This window comes from Papio anubis, chromosome 18, assembly GCF_008728515.1.
Source record: "Papio anubis isolate 15944 chromosome 18, Panubis1.0, whole genome shotgun sequence".
NCBI lineage: Eukaryota > Metazoa > Chordata > Mammalia > Primates > Cercopithecidae > Papio > Papio anubis.
This window is the reverse complement of record NC_044993.1, coordinates 53,457,076-53,480,999: the sequence shown is the minus strand read 5'-3', so window position 1 is coordinate 53,480,999 and position 23,924 is coordinate 53,457,076. Positions and strand designations below refer to the sequence as shown.

General features: G+C 50.1%; 1 protein-coding gene and 1 non-coding gene across 3 annotated transcripts in view; one reads left to right on the top strand and one right to left on the bottom strand.

Moving 5' to 3' along the window:
• The window catches only part of SDR42E2 (short chain dehydrogenase/reductase family 42E, member 2), a 30,149-nt gene extending 9,453 nt beyond the window's left edge, over nt 1–20,696 (top strand). The window contains exons 6-11 of one of the 2 annotated variants that reach the window (XM_021931817.2): nt 5,721–5,803; nt 9,416–9,553; nt 10,106–10,171; nt 12,102–12,165; nt 14,636–14,709; nt 18,076–20,696. In XM_021931817.2, coding sequence (XP_021787509.2) covers nt 5,721–5,803; nt 9,416–9,553; nt 10,106–10,171; nt 12,102–12,165; nt 14,636–14,709; nt 18,076–18,330 — 680 coding nt within the window. In that variant the 3' untranslated portion in view covers nt 18,331–20,696. The remainder of the gene's footprint in view (nt 1–5,720; nt 5,804–9,415; nt 9,554–10,105; nt 10,172–12,101; nt 12,166–14,635; nt 14,710–18,075) is intronic. The other variant, XM_031658402.1, reaches the window with a different exon arrangement.
• A 2,915-nt stretch (nt 20,697–23,611) lies between these two features.
• TRNAL-UAG lies at nt 23,612–23,693 on the bottom strand. Its single transcript has one exon. It is a non-coding gene; the product is annotated as a tRNA-Leu (tRNA).
• Between the last annotated feature and the right edge of the window lie 231 nt (nt 23,694–23,924).

Sequence of the window (23,924 nt, the reverse complement as noted above, 5' to 3'; positions counted from 1 at the left end):
TTCTAAACTTCAGAGCCAAATTTATTCAGATAAATTTCGTGCTATCCAAATTATCACTACTTGGGCTGGTGCGGTGGCTCACGCCTGTAATCTCAGCACTTTGGGAGGCAGAGGTGGGTGGATGGCTTGAGTTTAGGAGTTCAAGACCAGCCTGGAGAACATGGCAAAACCCTGTCTGTACAAAATATATATATTTTGTACTATATATATATATATATATAGCTTTCTAAAATTCAGAAAGTAAAAAGAATCAGATAACTTGGTTTCCCTTCACTATCAAAACTCTCTGAACTTGAGAGCCAAGTGGATTTGGAGAGTTGGGGGGCTTAAAAATTATAATCCTCACTGGGTGCAGTGGCTCACACCTGTAATCCCAGCACTTTGGGAGGCCAAGGCAGCAGATCACAAGGTCAGGAGTTTAAGACCAGCCTAGCCAATGTGGTGAAACCCCATCTCTACTGAAAATATGAAAAAATTAGGTGGGCATGGTGGTGCGTCCCTGTAGTCCCAGCTACTTGGGAGGCTGAGGCAGGAGAATCCCTTGAACCCAGTGGGGCGGAGGTTGCGTGAGTCGAGATCGTGCCATTGCACTCCAGCCTAGGTGACAGAGCGAGACTCCGTCTCAATAATAATAATAATAATAATAATAATCCTCAATGTACAGGTGAGAAAACAGACAGATGAACTGACCTCACTCAATATCACCCTGCTGTTAGGTGGTAGAGATGGGATTTGAACCCCGGGAGAGTTTTACACCAGAGCCTGGGGCTTAATCACTGTGCAGCGCTGCAGCCCCAGCTGAGCAGGTCCCTGAGCACTGACTCTTTTCCTTAAAATCTTCCCCATCCCCCAACCCCCACCCCACTCTCCATCACCCTGGGCCAGTCAGGCCTAGACCCCTGATCCCAGTAGAAATATCCAGCTGCTCTCCCAGAGGTTTCAACCTTGTGCAGTTGAATAATATTTTCTCTACCTGGGGCCTCTGCTGGCCAACCCAGCAGCCTGTACTCTAGACACCTAATCCTCCAGCCAAGAATTATTTATATGAGCATCTGCAGCTTTCCATGGTCAGGAGAGTCATAGATACCCTGGCCCTCCGTGAAGTAGCTGTCCAATGCCCCGCCTGCCAACGTCAGTTGCAACCCGACCGCCTCCTACTATGCCCAGGTGACCCAGAGTTTAAAATTAGCTGCAGGCTGTTTACAGGAAAGCTCACCTGATACCTGCCTTCCAGGAGTCGAGCTGCAGTCACCTGGGGTCTTTTCCACTCCCTACTATCCAAGCGGGTTCCTGAGACTGTTTTTCTGACTCAATGCAGTTCCAGCGTAGTCCTGGAAGCAGAGTCCTGAGACATGCAGATCCTAGCTCAGTGTTAATGCAGTTATGTCCTCCCATCTTCTGTCTCTGCGTGTGTTAGTATCCTGTGGCTGCTATGACAGACGATGCCACCCAAATTTGATGACTTAAAACAACAGAAATGGGCCGGGAATGGTGGCTGACACCTGTAATCCCAGCAATTTGTGAGGCCAAGATGGGAGGATTGCTTGAGCCCAGGATTTCAAGACCAGCCCGGGCAACATGGCAAAACTCTGTCTCCACAAAAGAAATACAAAAATCGTCTGGTGTGGTGGTGCACGCCTGTACTTCCAGCTACTCGGGAGGCAGAGGTGGGAGGATCACCTGAGCCCAGGGAAGTCAAGATGGCAGTGAGAGTGACCCTCTCTCAAAAACAAATGAACAAAAGGCAATCATTTATTCCCTCACCATCCCGGAGGCCAGTCTGAAATCAAGGTGTCAGCTGGGCTGCACTCCCGGAGGCTCAGGTAGGCTGCCCTTCCTCTTTTTTTCCTTTGAGGCAGAGTCTCACTCTGTTGCCCAGGCTGGAGTGCAGTGGCGTGATCTTGGCTCACTGCAACCTCCGCCTCCTGGGTTCAAGCAATTCTCCTGCCTCAGCCTCCTGAGTAGTTGGGATTACACACATGTGCCACCATGCCCAGCTAATTTTTATATTTTTAGTAGAGATGGGGTTTCACCAGTTGGCCAGGCTAGTCTCAAACTCCTGACTTCAGGTGATCCACCCACCTTGGCCTCCCAAAGTGCTAGGATTACAGGCAACAGCCACCGTGCCTGGCCTGCACTCCTTCCTCGTTTCTTCCAGTTTCTGGTGGCCCCAGGCATTACTTGGTTTGTGGCTGCATCACTCCAGCCCCTGCCTCCGCCTTCACATCACCTTCTCCTCTTTTCCATCTGTCTCTTCTCTGTGAGTCTTTTAAGGACACTTGTCATTGGATAGAGGGCCTCCCTGGATATCTCAGGAAGATCTCATCTTGAGATCCTCAGTGACATCTGCAATGACCCTTTTTCCAACTAAGATGACATCCACAGATTTGGAGGCATGGACATATCTTTTAGGGGCCACCATTTAACCCACTGCACGAGGCCTCAAGGTAAAGTGAGGGGCTCAGAGGATGTAGCAGTCAGGGCATTTGGTTATGACCCAGAGACACTGGCCCTGGCTCATTTATGGAGGAAAGGGAACTAAGGATGTGGGCTAGCTTCTAGAAAATAGATCTCTAGAAACACAACCACTGGGGCTTGGAAAGGATAGTGTTAAGGCAGCTTCAGGGACCTGGGTGGCAGTTACTGATGACCAGTTTCCTCTGGGTGACTCCACTCCTAGGATTTTAGGTCCTGGTGTCAATGATGTCAAGAGTCCCCCTCTTGACATCATGGGTGAGAACATTCCATGGCCTCCTTCTAGACTGATGGTCCCCCTAAGACCTCATGCAGAGGGGAGGGGTTCCCCAAAGGAAAGCAGTCATGGAGGATGACCCACTCAGGGATTCCATTCCTTGGGAGGGAGAGTGGAACCTCTTCCAAGAGACTCCATTTTAGTTGAGAAATTGGGGCTGGAAGTTAATTAATCTATAAAATTAAGGTGGGGCACGGTGGCTCACCTGTAATCCCAGAAATTCGGGAGGCTGAGGTGGGAGGATTGCTTGAGCTCAGGAGTTCAAGACCAGCTTGGGCAACATAGGGAGACCTTATCTCTATTAAAAATTTAAAAAAACAAAACAAAACAAAACAAAAAAACAGCTGGGTGTGGTGGTATGAGTCTGTAGTCCCATCCACTTGGGAGACTAAGGTAGGCCAATTGCTTGAGCCCGGGAGGTTGAGGATGCAGGCAGCCATGAGGCACCACTGCATTTCAGCCTGGGTGACAGAGTGAGATCCTATCTCTGAAAATAATTAATTAAATAAGTCCTTTTAGGCTGGGCGCAGTGACTCATGCCTGTAATCCCAGCACTTTGGGAGGTTGAGGCAGGTGGATCACCTGAGGTCAGGCGTTCAAGACCAGCCTGGCCAACATAGCGAAACCCCTCCTCTACTAAAAATACACAAAAATTAGTGGGGCATGGTGGCACATGCCTGTAATCCCAGCTACTCGGGAGGCTGAGGCAGGCGAATCACTTGAACCTAAGAGGCGGAGGTTGCAGTGAGCTGAGATTGTGCCATTGCACTCCAGCCTGGGCGACAGAGCAAGACTCTATTTAAACAAACAAACAAAAAAAAGTCATTTTAAATATTTTCTATAAATCTTTTTTTTAAAAAAAGTTATAGTGTTCTACAGCACTATATAGTGACTATAATTAACAACTATTTATTGTGTATTTTCAAATGGCTAGAAGAGTGGATTTTTTTTTTCTTTGAGACAGGGTCTCACTCTGTCGCCCAGGCTGAAGTGCAGTGGCGCTATCATGGCTCACTGCAGCCTCAAACTCTTGGATTCAAGCGATTCCCCCACCCCAGCCTCCCAGAACGTTGGGACTATAGGTGCACACCATGGTGCCTGGCTAATTTTTTTTTTTTTTTGGTCAGAGATGGGGTCTCACTTTATTGCCCAGGCAGTAGATGTGAATGTTCCCAAGACAAAGAAATGATAACGTTTAAGGTGGTATTAATAGATATGCTCATTACCCAGATTTGATCATTACACGCTGTATTCATGGAGGTAAAAACCTTAGGTGTCCCTTGCGCTCTAAACTTCAGAGCCAAAACATCACCCTTTACCCCACAAATATGTACAATTACTATATGGCAATAAAAATAAAAGAACATTTTTTAAAATCTTAAACATGAATTATGAGGATAAACTGAATACTTTGTAGGCGTTTTTTGTATTATTATTATTTTTTTAATAAATAGTAGAGACAGTCTCTCTATGTTGCCCAGGCTGGTCTCGAACTCCTGGGCTCAAGCAATCCTCCTGCCTTGGCCTCCCAAAGCGCTGGGATTACAGGCGTGAGCCACTGCTCCCAGCTAGTAGTAGGTGTTAAGACAAGACTGACATATGTCTGTGGCAGACATATGTACCCCCAGACTGTACCCCCAGACCGCCCCAGGAGAGACATGTTCACCCACTTCTGCCATTTGGGTGCCTCCAGTGGAGAATTTGGGAAGCCCCAGATTGAGCTCTGTCGGGGTCTGGGGAGCTCCGCAGAGATAGAGCAGTGAAAGGGGTACAGACCCCGGCTCTTTCCTTTCTGCATTGATTGGAAAGTGTAGCAGCTGCTGACACTTTCAAAGCACCCATTTTCCATGTGAGGAAACCAAGGCTGCATAGGCTAAAATACAGGGTTCACTGTTTGCCTTACTGCTGAGAAGCAGGGGCATTAGTGGAAACGGTGTGGACTTCAGGTCCCCATCTCAGCTCCACCGTGCTGATCTGTGTGACTAGAAGCAAACCACATCCCTTCTCTGAGCTGTGTTTTTTTTCCATAGGCAGGGATTATAACATCTCCAACCTTGACGTATCAGAGCACCAGGAACATAGAAGGACCTCTCTGAGAGTCCTTGTCTCTTAGACATCTATTATATAGTCCTTATCTATACATAAGGACCTCTCCTGGTCCTTATCCAACTGATGATTAGAAAAAGGAGAGAACAAGACGGGGTGCCGTGGCTCACGTCTGTAATCCTAGCACTTCAGGAGGCCGACGTGGGTGGATCACCTGAGGTCAGGAGTTCAAGACTAGCCTGGCCAACATGGTGAAAACCCGTCTCTACTAAAAATACAAAAATTAGCCAGGCATGGTGGTGGGCACCTGTAATTCCAGCTATTTGGGAGGCTGAGGCAGGAAAATTGCTTGAACCTGGGGACGGAGGTTGCAATGCGCCAAGATCGCGCCACTGCACTGCAGCCTGGGCGGCAGAGCAAGATTCCATCTCAAAAAAAAAAAAAAAAAAAAAAAAAAAAGAAGAAGAAGAAGAAAGAAAGAAAAAGAAAAAAGAGGGCATGAGGGTGTGTGCATCTATGTGCATCTGTAAAATGGGCACAGTAGTACACTCAAGGGGCATCAAAGAAAATCACTCTGCCGAGTGCTTGGTAAACAGACCGGCTGTGCACATGTTTGCATCTGGCTCTTACCTCTGTGACTGCACTGTGAGCACGGGGAGGGCAGGGACCATTTCTTGGTCATCCTTACATTCTTCACAGCATCCATCCAGGGTGGGGGGCAGGGGGGTTGGAGGTGGGAGTGAGACTCTGAATAGTGTCTGTTGAATGACTAAGAGAATAACAAATTGAACGAGGAAGCCCCTGGGCCGGTCTTCCCCTCTAGCCTGTCCAGGTAAGGACCAGGAGACGGAGGTGGCCTCTCTCTCCTTCTCCCATGGGCTGCTCCTCCCCTGGCCCCTGACCATGCTTCCCTGTGTGCTAGGAGGAGGCGCTCTTCGGACGTGTGTGCTCCGGCCTCCAGGGATCTACGGCCCTGAAGAGCAGAGGCACCTGCCTCGTGTGGCGGTACGTCATCCCCGCCTCCAGGACCCGAGTCAGAGAAGGATCCTGGCCGAGGTGCACACTGGTCGGACCCTCCCAGCCCAAGGTCCCTGCATCAGTCTCGAGGCTAAGTGTCCCAAGCCTGGAACCCTCAGTTCTACAAAATGTCCCTGCTCCCACTGGTCCACAGGCCCCTTGGAGCTCCTGGCAGGAACAGAGCTCTCTGAGTGTACCAGCCAAGCCAAGGCACGGGGAGAGGAGCCATAGAGCTGTGACCCCAAAAAGGCAGAAAGGAACCTCTTGCCCTCACTCCCACGTGGGCTCCCTGTAGCCTGGATGGTTTATTTCATGCTGGGAGCACAAGTGTCTTCATACAGAAAGCCTCTAAAGGGTCAGGTGCCAGAAATATAGCTACAAGGAGCTATAGGCCCTGTCCTCGAATTTCTCAGGGAGACAGACACCACAGTCACAGCTTCAATGTGGGGAGGGCTGTGGAGAGAGGAGCACAAGAAGATGGGCCTGGCAAGGGAAACCCAGGAGGGTTCCCTGGAGGAAGTGATGTCTGTGTTGTTTGAAAAAGAAAAAGGAATTAACCAAGCAAATGAGGTGGTAGAGAGAAGATAGGCCAAACAGAGGGGACAGCTTGGGCACAAACCTGGAAGTGAGAAAGATCATGATTGGTTTAGGAAGCAGCAAGAGGTCCCTGTGGCTGGATCTGATCTGGGAGCGCAGGATCATGAGGAGCCAGAGTTATTAGCGGGGAGAAGTTCCAGTCTGCAGTTTCAAAACATTCCTCTGCTTGGCTATATGTCTTTTTGTTTACAGTCAGGATCTCACTGTATCACCCAGGCAACAGTGCAATGGTGTGATCATGGCTCACTGCAGCCTCCACCTCCTGGACTCAAGCAATCCTCCTGCCTCCCGAGTAGGTGTGACTGTAAGTGTGCACAACCATGCCTGATTGACTATTTTTATTTTTTGTAGAGATAGGGTCTCATTATGTTGCCCAAGCTGGTCTCAAATTCCTGGCCTCAACCAATCCTCCTGCCTCAGCCTCCCAAGTTGCTGGGATGACAGGTGTGAACCACTGCACCTGGCAATCTTTTTTTTTTTTTTGAGTTAAGTGGATTCTTAAGGAATGTGGTCAACCCCAGTGACTCTCTCCCCATGCATTTATTCATTCATTCAACAAATACTTACTAACTCCTAGTATGTGCCCTGCACTGTTCTAGGTTTGAGGACAGATCAGTGAACAAAACAGATGATTTCTGTCATTGTGGGGTTTCTCTTCTCACATGAAGAGACAGATAATAAACAGTGAACATGTTAAATTATAAGGTATGTTCAGGTCAAGCGCGATGGCTCATGCCTGTAATCCCAGCACTTTGGGAGGCTGAAAGGGATGGATCAACTGAGGTCAGAAGTTCGAGACCAGCCTGGCCAACATGGTGAAACCCCGTCTCTACTAAAAATACAAAAAAATTAGCCAGACGTGGTGGCGGGCACCTGTAATCCCAGCTACTCAGGAGGCTGAGGCAGGAGAATTGCTTGAACCTGGGAGGCAGAGGCTGCAGTGAGCCAAGATTGCACCATTGCACTCCAGCCTGGGCAACAAGAGTGAGACTTCATCAAAAAAAAAAAAAAAAAAAAAAAAGATGCCAGGCACTGTGGAGAAAAGGAAAAAGTGAAGTAGGGTGAGGGAATTGGGCTTGTCAGGTAGTCGGGGGTGAACTCATTTAGAAAGGGACATTTGAGGCCGGAAGTGTGATGGCTCCGCGCCTATGAAATCAGCACTGGGAGGCAGAGGCCCGAGTGAGGATCTGAGGTCAGGAGATCAAGACCATGGTGAAACCCGTCCCTCTACTAAAAATACAAAAAAATTAGCAGTGGCAGGTGCCTGAAGTCCCAACTACTTGGGAGGCTAAGGGCAGGAGAATGCTTGGGAACCAGGTGGGCTTGCAGTGAGCGAGATGGCGCCACTGCACTCCAGCCAGGGGACAGAGCAAGACTCGTCTCAAAAAAAGAAAGGGACATTTGAGCGTCCACTTGACAGAGGTGACAAAGTCTGAAAGGTTCTTCCTCCAAATACCTTCCAGACAGTGGGAACAGTTCATCCAAAGCCCTGAGATGGGAACCTGCAGCAGAGTCCAGGAAGAGCAAAGGGGCGGTGCAGTTGTGGTGGAGCAAGTGAGAGGGTTTGGTAGGAGATGAAGTCACAGAGGGGCTGGGGCCAGATCAGGAAGGGTTGGACAGCCATTGTCAGGACTTGAGCTTCCAGCCTAGCAGGATGGGCGCCCCTGGAAGGTTCTGAGCCATGGAACAACACGGTTGTACTTAGAATTTTCAAAGGTGCTCCTGGCTGGGCACGGAAGCACATGTCTGTAATCTCAGCACTTTGGGAGGCTGAGATGGGAAGATCCCTTGAGCCCAGGATTTCAAGGCTGCAGTGAGCTGTGATTGCACCACTGCACTCCAGCCTGGGTGACACAGGGAGACTCTCTCTCTAAAAATAAAAGGAGCCCTGGCTGGGCACGCTGGCTCATGTCTGCTGCAGTCCCAGCACTTTGGGAAGCCGGGTGGGAAGATTGCTTGAGCCCAGGAGTTTAAGACCAGCCTGGGCAACATAGTGAGACCCCCATCTCTACAATAAATTTAAAAAGTATCCAGGTGTGGTGGTGTTCATCTATAGTCCCAGCTACTCAAGAGGCCGAGGCAGGAGGATCACTTGAGCCCATGAGTTCAAGGCTGCAGTGATTGTACCACTGCATCCCAGTGTGGGCAACAGAGCCAGATCCTGTGTCTAAAAAATTTATATATAAAAGAACCAAAGGATCTGACCGGGTGCAGTGGCTCATGCCTGTAATCCCAGCATTTTGGGAGGCCGAGATGGGTGGATCACCCGAGGTCAGGAGTTCGAGACCAGCCTGGCCAATATGGTGAAACCCTGTCTCTACTAAAAATACAAAAATTAGCCGAGTGTGGTGGCATGCGCCTGTAATTCCAGCTACTCGGGAGGCTGAGGCAGGAGAATTGCAAGAACCCAGGGCATGGAGTTTGCAGTGACCAAGATCTTGCCACTGTGCTCCAGTCTGGACAACAGAGCAAGACTCTATCTCAAAAAAAAAAAAAGAAAATCAAAGGATCTGCCTGGCTGGGCAGACAACAGACTACAGGGGCTGAGGGTGGACAGAGGGGGACCAGTTAGGAAGCAACTGTGGTGTCCATGTGAGAGGAGGGTGGCCATCAGAGGGGTGAAAAGCTCATTCACATTCTGAACAGATTTTAACAGTTGAGCCAATGGGATTTGCAGGTGGGTTGGACCTGGCGTGTAAGACAAGGGGGAGTCAAAGGTGGCTTTAGGGTTTTAGCCTGAGCGGCAGAGTGAACTGACCAGTCCACCGGAAAGGGAGGGAGGAGCGAGATGGGAGAGACTACCAGATGCTTGCTCCAGGAGCTGGTGAGTTTGAGTTTTCTGTTAGACAACCTGTTGTTGATATCCGGAGAGCACTGGATACATGAGCCTGGAGCAGAGGGGCTTGACCTGGAGCTAGAACCTGGGGAGCCATCAGCATCTAGATGGAATGTAAAGCCATTCCGGGCACAAGGCTATGTTTATCACCCACCCCTCTCCACCAGGGCCACATCAAGAAGAGGCTGTTCATGTTCCGATTTGGGGACCGCAAGGCACGGATGAACTGGGTCCACGTACACAATCTGGTGCAGGCACATGTGCTGGCAGCCGAGGCCCTCACTGCGGCCAAGGGCTACGTGGCTGTGAGTCCCCTCTGACATCCCCAACCACCTTCCCCACAGGGCTGCAGGCAGAGCGCCCCATCCCTAGGGGATTCCTGGATGGCACACAAGATTTCCCCCCAACTTAAGAAGGCTGAAGGGACTCTCAGCCCAGGGAGGCTTGGGGGAAGCTGGTAGGTAGAGTGCGGAGTTCTTTATAGAGCATCTTTAGCTCTTCCTATGACCATGTGAGGTTGGTGTTGATCCCAGAATAACAGTTGCCAAATGCTAAGCCTCCACACATAATGTCGCATTTAATCTTCACAACAGTCCAAGAGGGAGATCTCATTATTATCCTCCCATTTCTCAGATGAAGAAACTGAAGTACAGAGAGGTTAAGCAACTCCATGGAGGTCACACAGCTAGTTAGTGTGGTCGTCCTAGAATTCACAGGGAATAGCTCAGGTGTGTCCTCAGGTCTTGGGGCTGCTCCAGAGAACTCAGGGTTGGAGCAGCTGCTGGAAGCCATCTGGAAGGGTGGGGGCAGGCTGCTGGGGAGAAGGCTGACCGTCCCCTCCCACATGTCCCCTTCAGAATGGGCAGGCGTACTACATCAACGATGGGGAGAGCGTCAACCTCTTTGAGTGGATGGCCCCGCTGGTAGGTGCCCAGATGCCCGCCCACCCCGAATGATCATTCTGGGATCCCTGACCTTCTCTTCCTTTTTATTTATTTATTTACTTTTTAAAAAATTTTTTGAGACAGAGTTTCACTCTTGTCACCCAGGCTGGAGTCCAGTGGCGCAATCTCGGCTCACTGCAACCTCCACCTCCCAGGTTCAAGCAATTCTCATGCCTCAGCCTCCCAAGTAGCTAGGATTACAGGCACACACCACCACGCCCAGCTAATCTTTTGTATTTTTAGTAGAGATGGGGTTTCACCATGTTGGCCAAGCTGGTCTCAAAGTCCTGACCTCAAGTGATCCACCCACCTCAGCCTCCCAGAGTACTGGGATTACAGGCGTGAGCCACTGCGCACGGCCTGCTGCCTTCTCTGCTTGTCCTTTTCTATGTCCAAAAAGTCAGAAGATTTCATGTTAAAAACCAACTCTTTGCCCGGTGAGGTGGCTCACATCTGTAATCCCAGCACTTTGGGAGGCTAACATGGGAGGATCGCTTGAGGCCAGGAGTTTGAGACCAACCTGGGCAACAAAGCAAGGACCCCTGTCTCTGCAAAAATAAAAATTCAATTAGGTGGGCATGGTGTTGGCACACCTGTGGTCCCAGCTACTTGGGCAGCTGAGGCGGGAGGATCTCTTGAGCGCAGAAGTTCAAGGCTGCAGTGAGCTATGATTGCACCACTGCACTCCAGCCTGGGCAACAGAACAAGACCCTATCTCTAAAAACCAATTTAAAAAAAAAAAAAACAGCTCTGGCAACATTGGAACTGGCTGGAGCCCTTGAGGGGCGCTATGTGCTCCTCAGTTACCTGCAGTTCCCTTCTACCCTGCTTCCAGGCATTTGTTTTGCTTTGCTTTTTTGAGACAGTCTCACTCTGTCACCCAGGCTGGAGTGCAGTGGTGTGATCTGAGCTCACTGCAACTTCCGCCTCCCGGGTTCAAGAGATTCTCCTGCCTCAGCCTACTGAGTAGCTGGGATTACAGGTGCACACTACCCTGCTCGGCTAATTTTTGTATTTTTAGTAGAGACAGGGTTTCACCATGTTGGCCAGGCTGGTCTCGATGCTTCCAGATTTATGTTGGCTCCTAGCCCTGTGGAGTTTTGCCTGTGAGCCACCTGTTATGTGTTGAGGCTCTGAAGGAGGCATGTGGAAGAGTCAAAAGCGCAGGGGAGGTGTTTGGCTTTGGGGCCTCCCCACATGGCTACCTGGGAACTCTGGCGTCCTCTCTGAGCAGCCCAGACTCCTAGCAGCCAGGCTTGCCTGGAAGGTGTAGACCAGAAAACCCAGGCTAAAGGACCCAGGTTTTCTCCTGACCTGGAAAGTTTTTATGCCAGTGAAGAGCTCACCTTATCCCATGCCAGCCCATTTCTGCTGCATCTCCTGCCACCCTCCACACACATGTTGTGTTGTTTTTTTTCTCTTTAATAACAGAAAAGTCTATTCTGGAAAAATCAGATTCTACATAAATGCCTTGGAGTGTCTCTAGGTATAGACAGATGTAGGTGATAATTAAATGATGTGAATGATCCCAAGTTAAAAAGCTACCTGGCAGGTGTAATGGCTTATGCCTGTAATCCCAGCACTTTGGGAGGCTGCGGCAAGAGGATCACCTGAGGCCAGGAGTTCGAGACCAGCCCAAGCAACACATCATGACCACTGATCTCTGCAAAAAAAAAGAATTTTTTAACTATCCCACACTTTCAATTCCTCCTTGGGTTTTCTGGGTCAAGGTGCAGATTTCATTTCAAGACTGGCATAGGCTTGGGTTTGGCTGCAGGGCCTGCCCCCTGGGGTGGGCTGGTGGGGAGACAGCAGGTACTTCTGCTGGTCCCCGGTAGAGGGAGCCTGTAGTCTTTCCACACCAGTACCTGAACCACCTATTCTCAGTCCAGCTCTTGTTTCTTTGCAGTTTGAGAAGCTGGGGTACAGCCAGCCCTGGATCCAGGTGCCTACTTCCTGGGTTTACCTGACAGGTAAGGAAAGGAGTGTGTGTAGTAAAACCCCTCCATGTGCCAGGTGTACCTTGCATTGCCTTAATTGGAACTTAGGGGCCAGGTGCAGTGGCACGCGCCTGTAATCCTAGGACTTTGGGAGGCTGAGGCAGGCGGATCACCTGAGCTCAGCAGTTCCAGACCATCCTGGCCAACACAGTAAAACCCCATCTCTACTAAAAATGTAAAAATCAGCCGGTGTGGTGGCGCACACCTGTATTCCCAGTTCCTTGGGAGGCTGAGGCAGGAGAATCGCTGTAACCCAGGAGGCGGAGGTTGCAGTGAGCCGAGATCCCACCACTGCACTCCAGCCTGGGTGACAGAGCAAGACTCCGTCTCAAAAGAAAAAAAAGAAACTCAGGCAGGACCAGGACTAGGATGAGGACAGTGAGGCACCGTGGTCACAAAATTTAAGGAGGCCGTGCAGCAGCTCCAAGCCTGAGTTTGCAGTTGCCTGGTGCTGGAAGCAAGTGCCTCCTTAAATTCCACAACCTAGGTGTCTCACTTCCCTCACCCTAGTCCCACCTGCAAGGCAGTTATGGTGGGACCATTGTAAAGATGACTTGACCCGAGGCTCTGAGAGGTTAGTGACTTTCTCAAAGTGCCACAGTGAGAAAGCGGGGGAGGCTGAATTCACAACTGGGCTTGGCGGGCTCTGGGCTCTTCGTGGTGCTGCTGGGAGGTCTCATGCCAGTCAGGAGAAGAGGGAACCCTGGGGTTCTGTCCCCCAAGGTCATCCTGAAGTTAGGGCTACTTTAGGACAAATGGAGGCTCCATTTTGATTCTAGATTCTCCTCCTGTCCCTGAAGGTCAGTTTCTGCTCCCACCTCCACCCCCGACAATGCGTCTTGGCTGCTGCCCTTCCCTCTGTCCCCAGCACCCATCTACTGGCCTCCTCCCAGCTGGAAGGCAGAGCAGGCTTCAGACATGGAGTGACCAGCCTGAAGGGATGGTGACCCTCCAGTCCCAAATAGCTGTGTTCCAGGGTCTCCTTGGTAGGATCTCTTGTGTTTTAAATGCATCAGGTAGCTTGGCATTAGAAGCAGGGGTTTGCAAATTTTTGTTCACTAGGGGACACATGCAGGGCAACTTCTCATGCACAGCATTTCCACAGTGATTGGCACTCCTGGCCCTGAGCCACGGCCGATGGCACTTGGGGAGGATTGTAAATACGTTCCCAGTTCCCAGTGGGCTAACAGTAACTCAGTGCTTCTCAACCAGGACTGCACTTCACAGTCACCTGGGAGCTTTTAAAATAGAGAAATGTCTCAGCCACACCACTGACCAATTAAACTGGGATTAGCAGGGAGGAAGCGGGAGGGAAGTATCAGTATTTTTTGTTTTTTTAGAGTCAGGATCTTGCACTGCCACTCAGGCTGGAGTGCAGTGGCATGATCATAGCTCACTGCAGACTCAACCTCCTGGGCTCAAGCAATTCTCTGCCTCAGCCTCTCAAGCCTCTAGGACTTTAGGCTCCTACCACCAGGCCCAGCTAATTGTTATGCTTTAGTAGAGATGGGGGTCTTGCTATGTTACCCCAGCTGGTATCGAACTCCTGGCCTGAAGCGATCCTCCCACTTCAGCCTCCAGAATAGTGGAGGTGACAGGCTTACACTTCCGTGCCTGGCTATTTTTTAAATATTTTTTTAGAGATGACTGGGTGTCTCATTTGTTGCCTAGGCTGGTCTTGAACTCCTGGCTTCAAGAGATCCTCTCTCCTCAGTCTCTTATGCTGGGATTACAGGCATGAGCCACCACACCTGGCTCTCACCAGCATTATTTTTAAATTGGTCCCACATGCAGCCCAGTTTGAGAACTGTTACTCCAACCTCTTTCTCTCCTACTGCAGAGAGCATTGGAGTAGAAGTGAGAGAGATTATTATATGGATAACTTTGCATCTGCTCAGATTTATTTAAAAATTTCAGTCCTTTAATTTTTGGGTTTTTTTTTTTTTTTTTTTAGACAGAGTCTCATTCTGTCGCCTAGGCTGGAGTACAGTGGCGCAATCTCGGCTCACTGCAACCTCTGCCTCCTGGTATAAGCGATTCTCTGCCTCAGCCTCTCCAGTAGCTGGGATTACAGGCACATGCCACCATGCCCGGCTAAGTTTTGTATTTTTAGTAGAGGCGGGGTTTCACCATGTTGGCCAGGCTGGTCTCGAACTCCTGATCTCAGGAAGTCCGCCTGCCTCGGCCTCCCAAAGTGCTGGGATTACAGGCATGAGCCACTGCACCTGGCCCAGTCCTTTAATATTAAAAACAAGTTGCTTGTGACATACTTCACAGCTAAACAAGGCACCCCAGCATGGGCTGCTGATTTAAAGGAATCCAATGACTTTTGAAAGTGACCTCTAGCAAAGCAAATGGTGCCCCCATTGATTTGTCCCCAAGGGCCTCCCTGGAGTTTGCATAATGTGAGGCCCCTGGTCACTGGCCCCCTTCTTCCCCGCAGCGGCAGTGATGGAGCGCCTGCATCTGGCCCTGAGACCCATCTGCTGCCTCCCACCGCTGCTCACTCGGAGTGAGGTAAGTGGGCTGCTGCTGTGGGAGCCTGGGCCCTGCTCCCCATCCCTCCCTTCCCACCTCTCCCCACCATCCTCACTGCTACCACTCCTTACCCCTTTGACACCATGACGATGGATGCTTGTCTGAGGTCTCAGAACTTTCCATGTGGGCCCAAAGCTGGTGCTGTTTCTGTTATGATTACCCCAACCTCTGGGTTTTTGCTGAGGCTGTGGGTCTGAAATGTGACAGCTCCAAGCCCATCCATCATCACTGTTTTTTTCATTCATAAGCATCTTGTCTTTCCACCAGACTGGAGGTTCCCCAAGGCAAGTTTCAGGCCATTCACTTCTTTGAATGCTACCAATCCCACCAACTCTCAACACACACACACACACACACACACCAGCTTGGTGGCACTAGGCTCATAGTTCATGCTTACTGAATAATGAGTATATATTAAGTACCTACTATATACAGAATATAATTATTTTTATGAGACAGGGTCTCACTATGTTGTCCAGGCTAGTCTCAAACTCCTGAGCTCAAGAGATCCTCTTGTCCAGTTGTGGTGGCTCACACCTATAATCCCAGTGCTTTGGGAGGCTGAGGCAAGAGGATCACTTGAGGCCAGGAGTTTGAGACCAGCCTGGGCAACACAGAAAGACCTCATCTCTACAAAAAATTTTAAAATTAGCCAGGCAAGGTGGTGTATGCCTTTAGTCCCAGCTCAGGTGGGGGATCACTTGAGCCCAGGAGTTCGAGGCTGCAGTGAGCCACGACTGCACCACTGTACTCCAGCCTAGGCAACAGACAGAGACTCTGCCCCTAAAAACCAAAAAAAAAAAAAAGAGAGAGAGATCCTCCCTGCTCAGCCTTCTAAATAGCTGAGATTACAGGCATGCACCACCATGCCTGGCTCAGAATACTATTCTCATAATAATGATGATGCAGGTTTATATTTGCTTAGTTAAAAGAGAAGATGTTTTCATCGCAGATTGTAAATAGCAAAGCAATAGGTGGTATTTGAGGTTATTTGCAAAAATCCTTCCAGTCCAGTCGGGCGCAGTGGCTCACACTTGTTCCCAGCACTTTGGGAGGCTGAGGCAGGTGGATCACCTGAGGTCAGGAGTTCAAGACCAGCCTGGCCAACATAGTGAAACCTTGTCTCTACCAAAAATACAAAAATTATCTGGGTGTAGTGGCACATACCTGTAGTCCCAGCTACTCGGGAGGCTGAGGCAGGAGAGTCGCTTGAACCTGGGAGGTGGAGGTTGCAGTGAGCTGAGACCACACCACTGCACTCCAACCTGGGTGACAGAACAAGACTCCATCTAAAAAAAAAAAAAATCCTTCCAGTCCACTCTCATTTGATTGTCTCTGATGCCTTGCTAAGTTAAAAAGGTCAAAAAAAAATCATGCTCTCCATTTTATGACAAAAAATTGAGCATTAGGAAAATTACTGATTTGTCCAAGGCCACACCATACTGGAATTGGCTTCAGACTCCATGTTCAGTGCTCTTTAACAAGGGGAGTCAGAGGGGGAGAGTGGAGAATGGGCCACAGAAAGAAGTAGTCACCTATGGCTTCTCCTTTGAACCATCCGGATCAGTAGAGGAGAGAATAAGATGATACCATCTCTTGAGTGGTGACAATATGCCAGGCACTGTGCTTTATCTCATTTAACTGAGTTGTAGACGCCATTGTCCTCTCCATTTAGAGAGGAGGAAGTGAGACACACAGTGAAATAACCTGCCCGTGATCACACACTTAAATGGTAGAGCTGGGACTTGAACCCAGACCTCAGTGATTTCAAGCTTAACCATTAGCTTGTGAAAATGCATCAGGAATCACATCCATAAAATAGCTGCCAGGGTGCAGCTGAATTGTGGTCAGGCAGGGACTTGGCTCCTCTCCCTCTTCTTTAAGTTGGGGATTTCCTTGTTCAGTTCAGGGGCAGTGTCCTTAACTGTGGAAGTTCCTTGGCTGTGGCTCGGGTACCCTCTGCTGGTCAGTCTGTGACACACCAACCAGCCCTCCAGTTTGACTTTATAGCCTTTAACGCATTTAACATGTATTCAGCATCTCCTGTGGTACCAGGCACTGTGCTGAGCAATGGAGGCAAGAAGACATAGTCCTTGCCCTCGGGGAGCTCCTAGTCCAAAGGGGAAGACAGCCCACGAACCAGGCAACTCAACACTGTAATTAGAGCCATTTTTGGGAAAATCGCGAGAAACTCCAGTGCACACAGAAGGGGCGCCTAAGCCAACTCTGAGGAAGTCAGAGAAAGCTCCCCAGAGGAGGTGACATCTAGAGACATCTAGTGTGTTAGGGACCCTGCTTATCTAGCATAACTCAGCTCCTGTGCTCCCCAAAGCTCTGCACTTAATGACTGGGACAAAAATGGACAAATACTGGCCTCTCTCCTCACCCCCCATTAAGCATCCAAGACCACAGGTTTGACCCCAGGGGCTGTTTCAGTGCCATGGGAGAATCCAGCAGCTGGTGGATTATTCCCCAGGGTCTGGCTGAGGCACAAGAGAGGAGGAAATGAGTCAGCTGGGAGAGCATCTTCAGATGCCAGCACAGCAGGGAAGAAATTAGGCTAGAACCTGGCTCCCCTGTGTGACCCCGGGCAAGTCACTCAACCTCTCTGACCTTTTTCCAAGTATGCACAGAACAGATAGTGCTAGTACCACCTTAGAGGATTAAATGAGGTGTAGGGCATAGAAAGGATTTAGCCCAGGCCAAGTGCAGGGTGTGTGTTCCTTAACTAATAGCTATCTTTACTACCCTTGACACCAGTGGGCCCCAAGCCATCTGGCAGCAGGGGAGACACAGCTTAGACCCTGGAGAGTAATCAGTTCTGCATAATGGAATTCCTCTCTTAGGGAAACTTAGTTAATCAGCGAGGGCGTGAAGGCTGCGACTGGGGCCCGCCTGGCCACAGTTGGTCTGGGGTTGGGAGCAGGAAGCCAATGTCGTTTCCTGGAGATGTTTCTGGCAGGCGTTCACCGTCTCCTAGCGGATGCCTAAGAATGTATCAAGGGCCTCCTGAGTCCCAGCACCGTGCTAGGCCGGGAAGATGAGTGTAGGGGTGAGACCTTTCCTTCTTAGGGGCCAAGGAGTTAAATAAGGTGCAAATTCAGCGGGGCTGGAGGGGGCGACGCAGAGGCGGCACCCTCCAATAAAAATGAAGATGGAAGGAACAAAGGAAAATCTCTCTAATGAGGGCATCGCAGGAGCAAGACGCTGTCCTCGGGTCCTTTTAAATCACTGTGCAATGGAGGGGAAATCCCTGCCCTCTCTTTTCCCTTTCCGTAAACAACGAGGTAGAGGATGCCCCCCTCCCACGAGCCCCGCCCTCGGATGCCCCGCCTGTCCCCGCAGGTGCGCAGCGTGGCCGTGACGCACACCTTCCAGATAGCCAAGGCCCGCGCCCAGCTTGGCTATGCGCCCGACAAGTTCAGGTTCGCCGACGCCGTGGAGCTATACGTGCAGTCCACGACACGGCGGCCCCGCGGCTCCACGGCGCGGACCCTCCTGCGACTGCTGCTCGGGCTGCTTCTGTTCCTCGGCTTGCTCGCCCTGGCCCTGCACTTCCTAGGCCTGCAGCCTCTGCAGGCCTCCGTGGAGCGCCTGTGACCGCCTGCCGCCCGCCGGGGTCGGCACTGCTGCACCCTCTCCCACGCCCGGCTCCCTGGGCTAGTACCAGCCCCTGCCCCGCCTTCTGGGTTTAAGCGCGCCGCCGCTCCGCCCCTTGAATCCTGGCCACGCCCCTGAGCCGCCCTCCAGACCTAGCCCCGACCCCCGAATCCTGGCGACGCCCCTGACTACTCCCAGACTTTGCCTCGTGCCCCTCCTGTGTTTTGGCCCCGCCCCCGTCCCGCCCCGCCCTCCGAAGTGGGCACGCTCCCCCTCCACCCCCTGAATCCTGGCCACGCCCCTGGTCGGCCCCGACACCTAGCCCCGAGTCACTTTTCATGTTTTGGCCGCGCCCTTGACCCGCCCTTCAAATTGGGCACGCCTCTTCCCCGCCCCCTGCCTTCAGAGCCTAGTCCTGAGCCGCTCTCCAGGCCTAACCCCGCCCCACGTCATAGCCACGCCCCTTCCCCCTCCATGTTTGGGCACGCCTTCTGAGTCCTGGTCACGCCCCCGCCCTGCCCCCTGAGTCGTGCCTACGTCCATGTCCGTCCCTCCAAGCCCTGGCCCTGCCCCTTTTTTCCTCCCTCCGGCCTGCCCGGGTTACTGATATGGGCCAAGGCTCACAGCCTCCTCCGCCTTCTGGACCTTCTCCTAGTCTCTGCCCAGTTCCGGTCCGCCCCCAGATTCTCCCTCGTTCTGGTTTCGCCCCCTTTCTGGTCCTCCCCGCGTGCTTGAGCCCCCTTGGCTTCTCCTTTTGGGTCTGGCCTTGCTCCTCCCTCTGGGTCCAGTCCCGCCCTTCTCGCGTGTAATTGGGTCCTGGCCCTGCCCCCTCCCTCTCTGGCTTCACCCCTTTCCAGGTCCGCCTCCTGGGTGGGTTTTGCTCAGAGCCTGGCTGCCGCGTCGCTCTGGGGTAATGCAGGCTGGGGTGGAGTTGGTATGAGTTTGCGCCGTCGGCTGCTGCTCTGTCTGGTAACATTGCTTTCGATCCACCCCGACCCAGTGTTCTGGGCTTCTCATTCACACAGATCTGTGTTGACAGCCAGGGCTTGGGGAAAACCAGGACTCAAGCTTCTGCCGAGCCCGACTTGGCCTTTTTGGGTTCCTGTCTGAGGATGACAGCATATTAAGCACAGGTTTTAGTACCAGAAAGAGCATCAAAAAATTTAAAAAAAAAAAACTTAAAATAATTGGATGTCTCGATGAAGTATCAATAAAGCTATAATGGGAAAAATAGAGTTTAGTTGGTTGCATTTTATGATTTAGTACTGTTTCTATTTACTAATTAGAGGTAGTGGTGATCACCATATAAGTTTAAGGTCACAAAACTTCTTAATCTAGCCCTGCTCTCCACAGAAACTTCGCCCCCTATCATCTTGGTGTCAGTTATCAGTTCTGAGTACCAAGACATCAGTGTGTCAGTACAGCCAGGTATAGATCGTAGTATGCACACATGGGACTGGCAGAGAAGAAAAGCATCACAAGCCTGAGGTGGAGGGGATGGAATGGGCTCATCAGAACCAACATGGCCACAGCAGCGTGTGTCCCACCTGCTGAACAAGGTGGGCAGTTTGGGAAGGAGCTAAAAAAAAAAAAAACTGTATGCTGCTCTCTGCTAGGCTGAATTGTAGGTGTGTATATAATTTTTGAAAGATCAATAATAATCCTTTATGTCTGTTTAATGCTTGACAGTGTGAAAGGGCTTTCATCTATATGATCTTATTTAATTCTTACAGCCACTCTTAAATAGGATTTATTATTCTCATTTTATAGATGACGGAAACTGGGGCTTTGTCTCATTCCAAAGAGCAGAGGAAGGTGGGGGTTTCTGTTCTACAGCTGGGGGAATTTGGAGGAGCACCGCCTAAGCCCCCACTGGCCTAAACACAACACGTGGTAACTTCTATTTTTCTACACCCTGGCCATGCCAAGGCTTGTGGTTGAACTCTGGATTGGTCTCATTCTCTCAGAGCCACAAACCTCGGACCATTTGAAGCTGGCAGTCCTGGGGCTTCATTTCCTCTCGATAACATGCTTACATCCAAACTCACTTCCTTCCTCTCTTTCTTCTCCCTGCTAATCCTGGGAAATCTATTCTTCGAGCAGGAAAAACAGTGTCACACTGCTCACATTATTTTCTAGATCTTTTGACTAGTGCCAAACCTCAGCTTTTGAAAACCCAAAAGCCAAGAATCAATTTATTTGTTTTCTGGATTTCTCCAACTCATCTATTCCTTAACACTCTGGAAGCAGGATGTCTAAACTCTGGGCATGGGGACAACATGGATCGCTATGTCAAGAAAGCTTTTTTCCTTTCAAGCCTCTTTATCCAATGGAAAAGGAGGTGGCATCCCCACCCAACAGAAAAACTGAATCACTGTAAGAATTTTTGAGACTGCCCAGACCACTAGCCGTGAGGTTCTGAAAGGGCAAGTAGGAGGTTCTAGCTTACTTGGAGATACTAAGGAGAAGCATCACAAAAGCAGGAAACAGAGTTGTCACAGTGGGCAGCCCAAGGTAACATAGTCGATTTGAAGGGACCATCAAGACAAAACTCATAAGCTTTCCATTATGGGTGCTAAAGCTATTCCCCATTGTAAACCCAATGCCAGGCATCTAAACAATCCTCAAGTCTCTCTCATCTTGAAAATATCTTCCCAGCAGGGCGCAGTGGCTCACACCTGTAATCCCAACATTTTGGGAGGCTAAGACTGGAGGATTGCTTGAGGTCAGGAGTTCAAAACCACCCTGGGTGATATGGTGAGAACCCTGCATCTACCCCCCAAAAAAACAATAATTAATTAATTAATTAGCCAGATGTGGTAGCACCCAGGAGGCTGAGGCAGGAGAATCACTTGAATCCAGGAGTTTGAGTCTGCAGTAAGCTATGATTGCAGCACTATACTCCAGCCTGGACAACAGGGCAAGACCCCATCTTAAAAAAAACAAATAAAAAAATCCTCCCCTGATTCCCCCATTTCCCCTCCCACAACTCTTCCTTTTGCTCCTCCTCTTCAAAATCAAATTTTGTGATGAATTGACCATACTTATGTTTCCATTTCTTCTCCTCAACCCATTCCAAAATGACTTTAAGATCATCAATGATCTTGTCCATAAATCGTAATAGATATTTTTCAGTCTTTATTTTGCCAATCTTCTTAGCTGTGTTCAACATAGTTGACCGGGGCGCCCCCTCCTTCTTGATCCACTCTTCTTGGTCTCTATAAGACCACACCTGTTTTCCACATATATGACTGGCCTTTCCCGTCTCTTTCACATCTCTTTCACTGGCTTTTCTTCCACTGCCCTCCCTTTAAGATGATGTCTCTTGGCACTTTGTCTTGTTCCCTCTTCTCCCTCTGTGGGCTCTTTCTGGGTGAGTTCATCCCTTCCCATGGCCTCAGTCTCTAATACCTCCCAAATCTGTATCATTTCCTTGGAGTGCCTCTTGACCTCCAGAAATCTATGTCCAACCTCCTACTCAACCCCATATCCCACAAGAATCTCCAACTCAATGAAAATCAAACTGAAGTCATCATCTCCCACAAACCTGCTTTCCATTTATCCCATGTTCCCTCTGAGGGAGAGGAGAAGCACAATCAGCCATCGAATGACCCAAGCCCAAATCCTGGGCGTCACTTTTGACATGATCCTCTTCTTCTCGACATGCTCATCAGTGGATTATGTCAACTCTGTCTCTAAAATGTCTCCCTGACTCACTCCTTCTGTCCCGCACCCGGCCACTATTGTGGCACAAGCCACTGTCCTTTCTCCTAGACAATTGCAATAGGCATTGAATGGGACCTCCTGTCCCTGCTGCCAGTGGGAACTTTCTTTTCTTTTCTTTTCTTTTCTTTTTTTTTTTTTTTTTTTTTTTTTTTTGAGACAGAGTTTCACTCTATCGGCCAGGCTGGAGTGCAGTGGCATGATCTCGGGTCACTGCAACCTTTGCCTCCCGGGTTCAAGCAATTCTCCTGTCTCAGCCGCCCAAGTAGCTGGAATTACAGGCACGCACCACCACACCCAGCTAAATTTTATATTTTTACTAGAGACGGGGTTTCACCGTGTTGGCTAGGCTGGTCTTGAACTCCTAACCTCTGGCCTCGGCCTCCCAAAGTGTTGGAATTACAGGTGTGAGCCACCATGCCCAACCGGTGAACTTTCAAATTCCAAATTGAAACATGCCACTCTCTAGCTCAAAAACCTTTCATGGTTTCCCATTGCCCTTGGGAAGGGACCAAGTTCAAAGCTCTAACTCGGCATTCATGGTCCTCTTTGCCTATCTCTTCAGCCTCACCTGTTGCCAATACTCCACCTCCACTCTCTGTGCAGCTGCCCTCAATTGCCTTCACAGTGTCTCAGCCCTAGCAGACTCTCATCCTTTAGGAGTTCCCTCTTCTTGGAAATCCTCCCCCCGCTTCCCCACCCCGCCCCCCCCACCCCCGACCCCGCGCCTTCACTTGGCTAATCTCAATTTCAGGCCCCTGCTAAATGTCACTTCGTTGCTTCTCAGGGGCCAGGTTAGCATGCTGTACTGCCTAACACTTCTCCCACGTGTGATTAATTACAATGACAATGTCTGCAAATTCGATGGGTTCGAAAACATGTCTGCCTTGTACACCACCATAGCCTCAGGACAAGCACGGTTTCTGGCACATAGTAGGCCCTTCATAAACAGTTCAACAACTGTTTATAAATGAGGACCCCTAAATCAAGCCTGAAAACCAAGTAAGAGGTGAATCAACGAAGCAGAGACCTCAAGGTTGGCACCCCCACGTAGGGCCAGACCCCTACTACTCCAGGGTCACCTGGCAAGAGAGGTTTATGGGGTCCCTGGAGCCCTTTAAAGTACATGGAGCAGGCCAGAAAGGGACCCCCCCCTCCCACTCCCTAACTCAGGTCATGATTACAACCACCCGCAACTAACCATGGGAAGACCCAGACAGGCTGTTGGGAACTTTTCAAGCTAGCTCGGACGCTTTCGCCTGGAAATGGAGAGCCGTGTTTTGTTTTTTTTTTGTTTTGTTTTGAGGGAGCTGGATGGGCAGGTGAAAGAGAGGTTTGTATTGGGCTAGAGAGTGAAAGAGCCTGCACTGCAGTTTCTGCCTTTTCTCTTCCCTTCTCCCTTCCACTAAAAAAAAAAATCCATTATAAGCAATCTAAAGCTTAAAGACATCAGAAAGGAGAAAAAAGGAAGAGAGGTTGGAAAAGGACTACATAGAGGACTACATAAAGAGATGGTTGGCCAAAAAAGAAAAAAAAAAAAGCGATGCCCTCCGGGGTGTGGCAGCGGTGGGATTCGAACCCACGCCATCGAAATGACTGGAGCCTAAATCCAGCGCCTTAGACCACTCGGCCACGCTACCTCCCGTTAGTAGTTCACTCTAAGCAGAATATATTAGGGTGATGACGCAGGCGCCCCCGCCCTCAAAATTTGCGCATGCTTAATATGGAACCGGCGTCTCCTGCGTCGCTCAGGGAGCGTTGGAGTCACAGTGCTCTCGTGCTCAGCAATAGTAAACACACTAGGAATGCACTATTAAAATGAAGAGGGCCTAATTATCAAACATCAATATTTTTAATATTAAATCCTCACA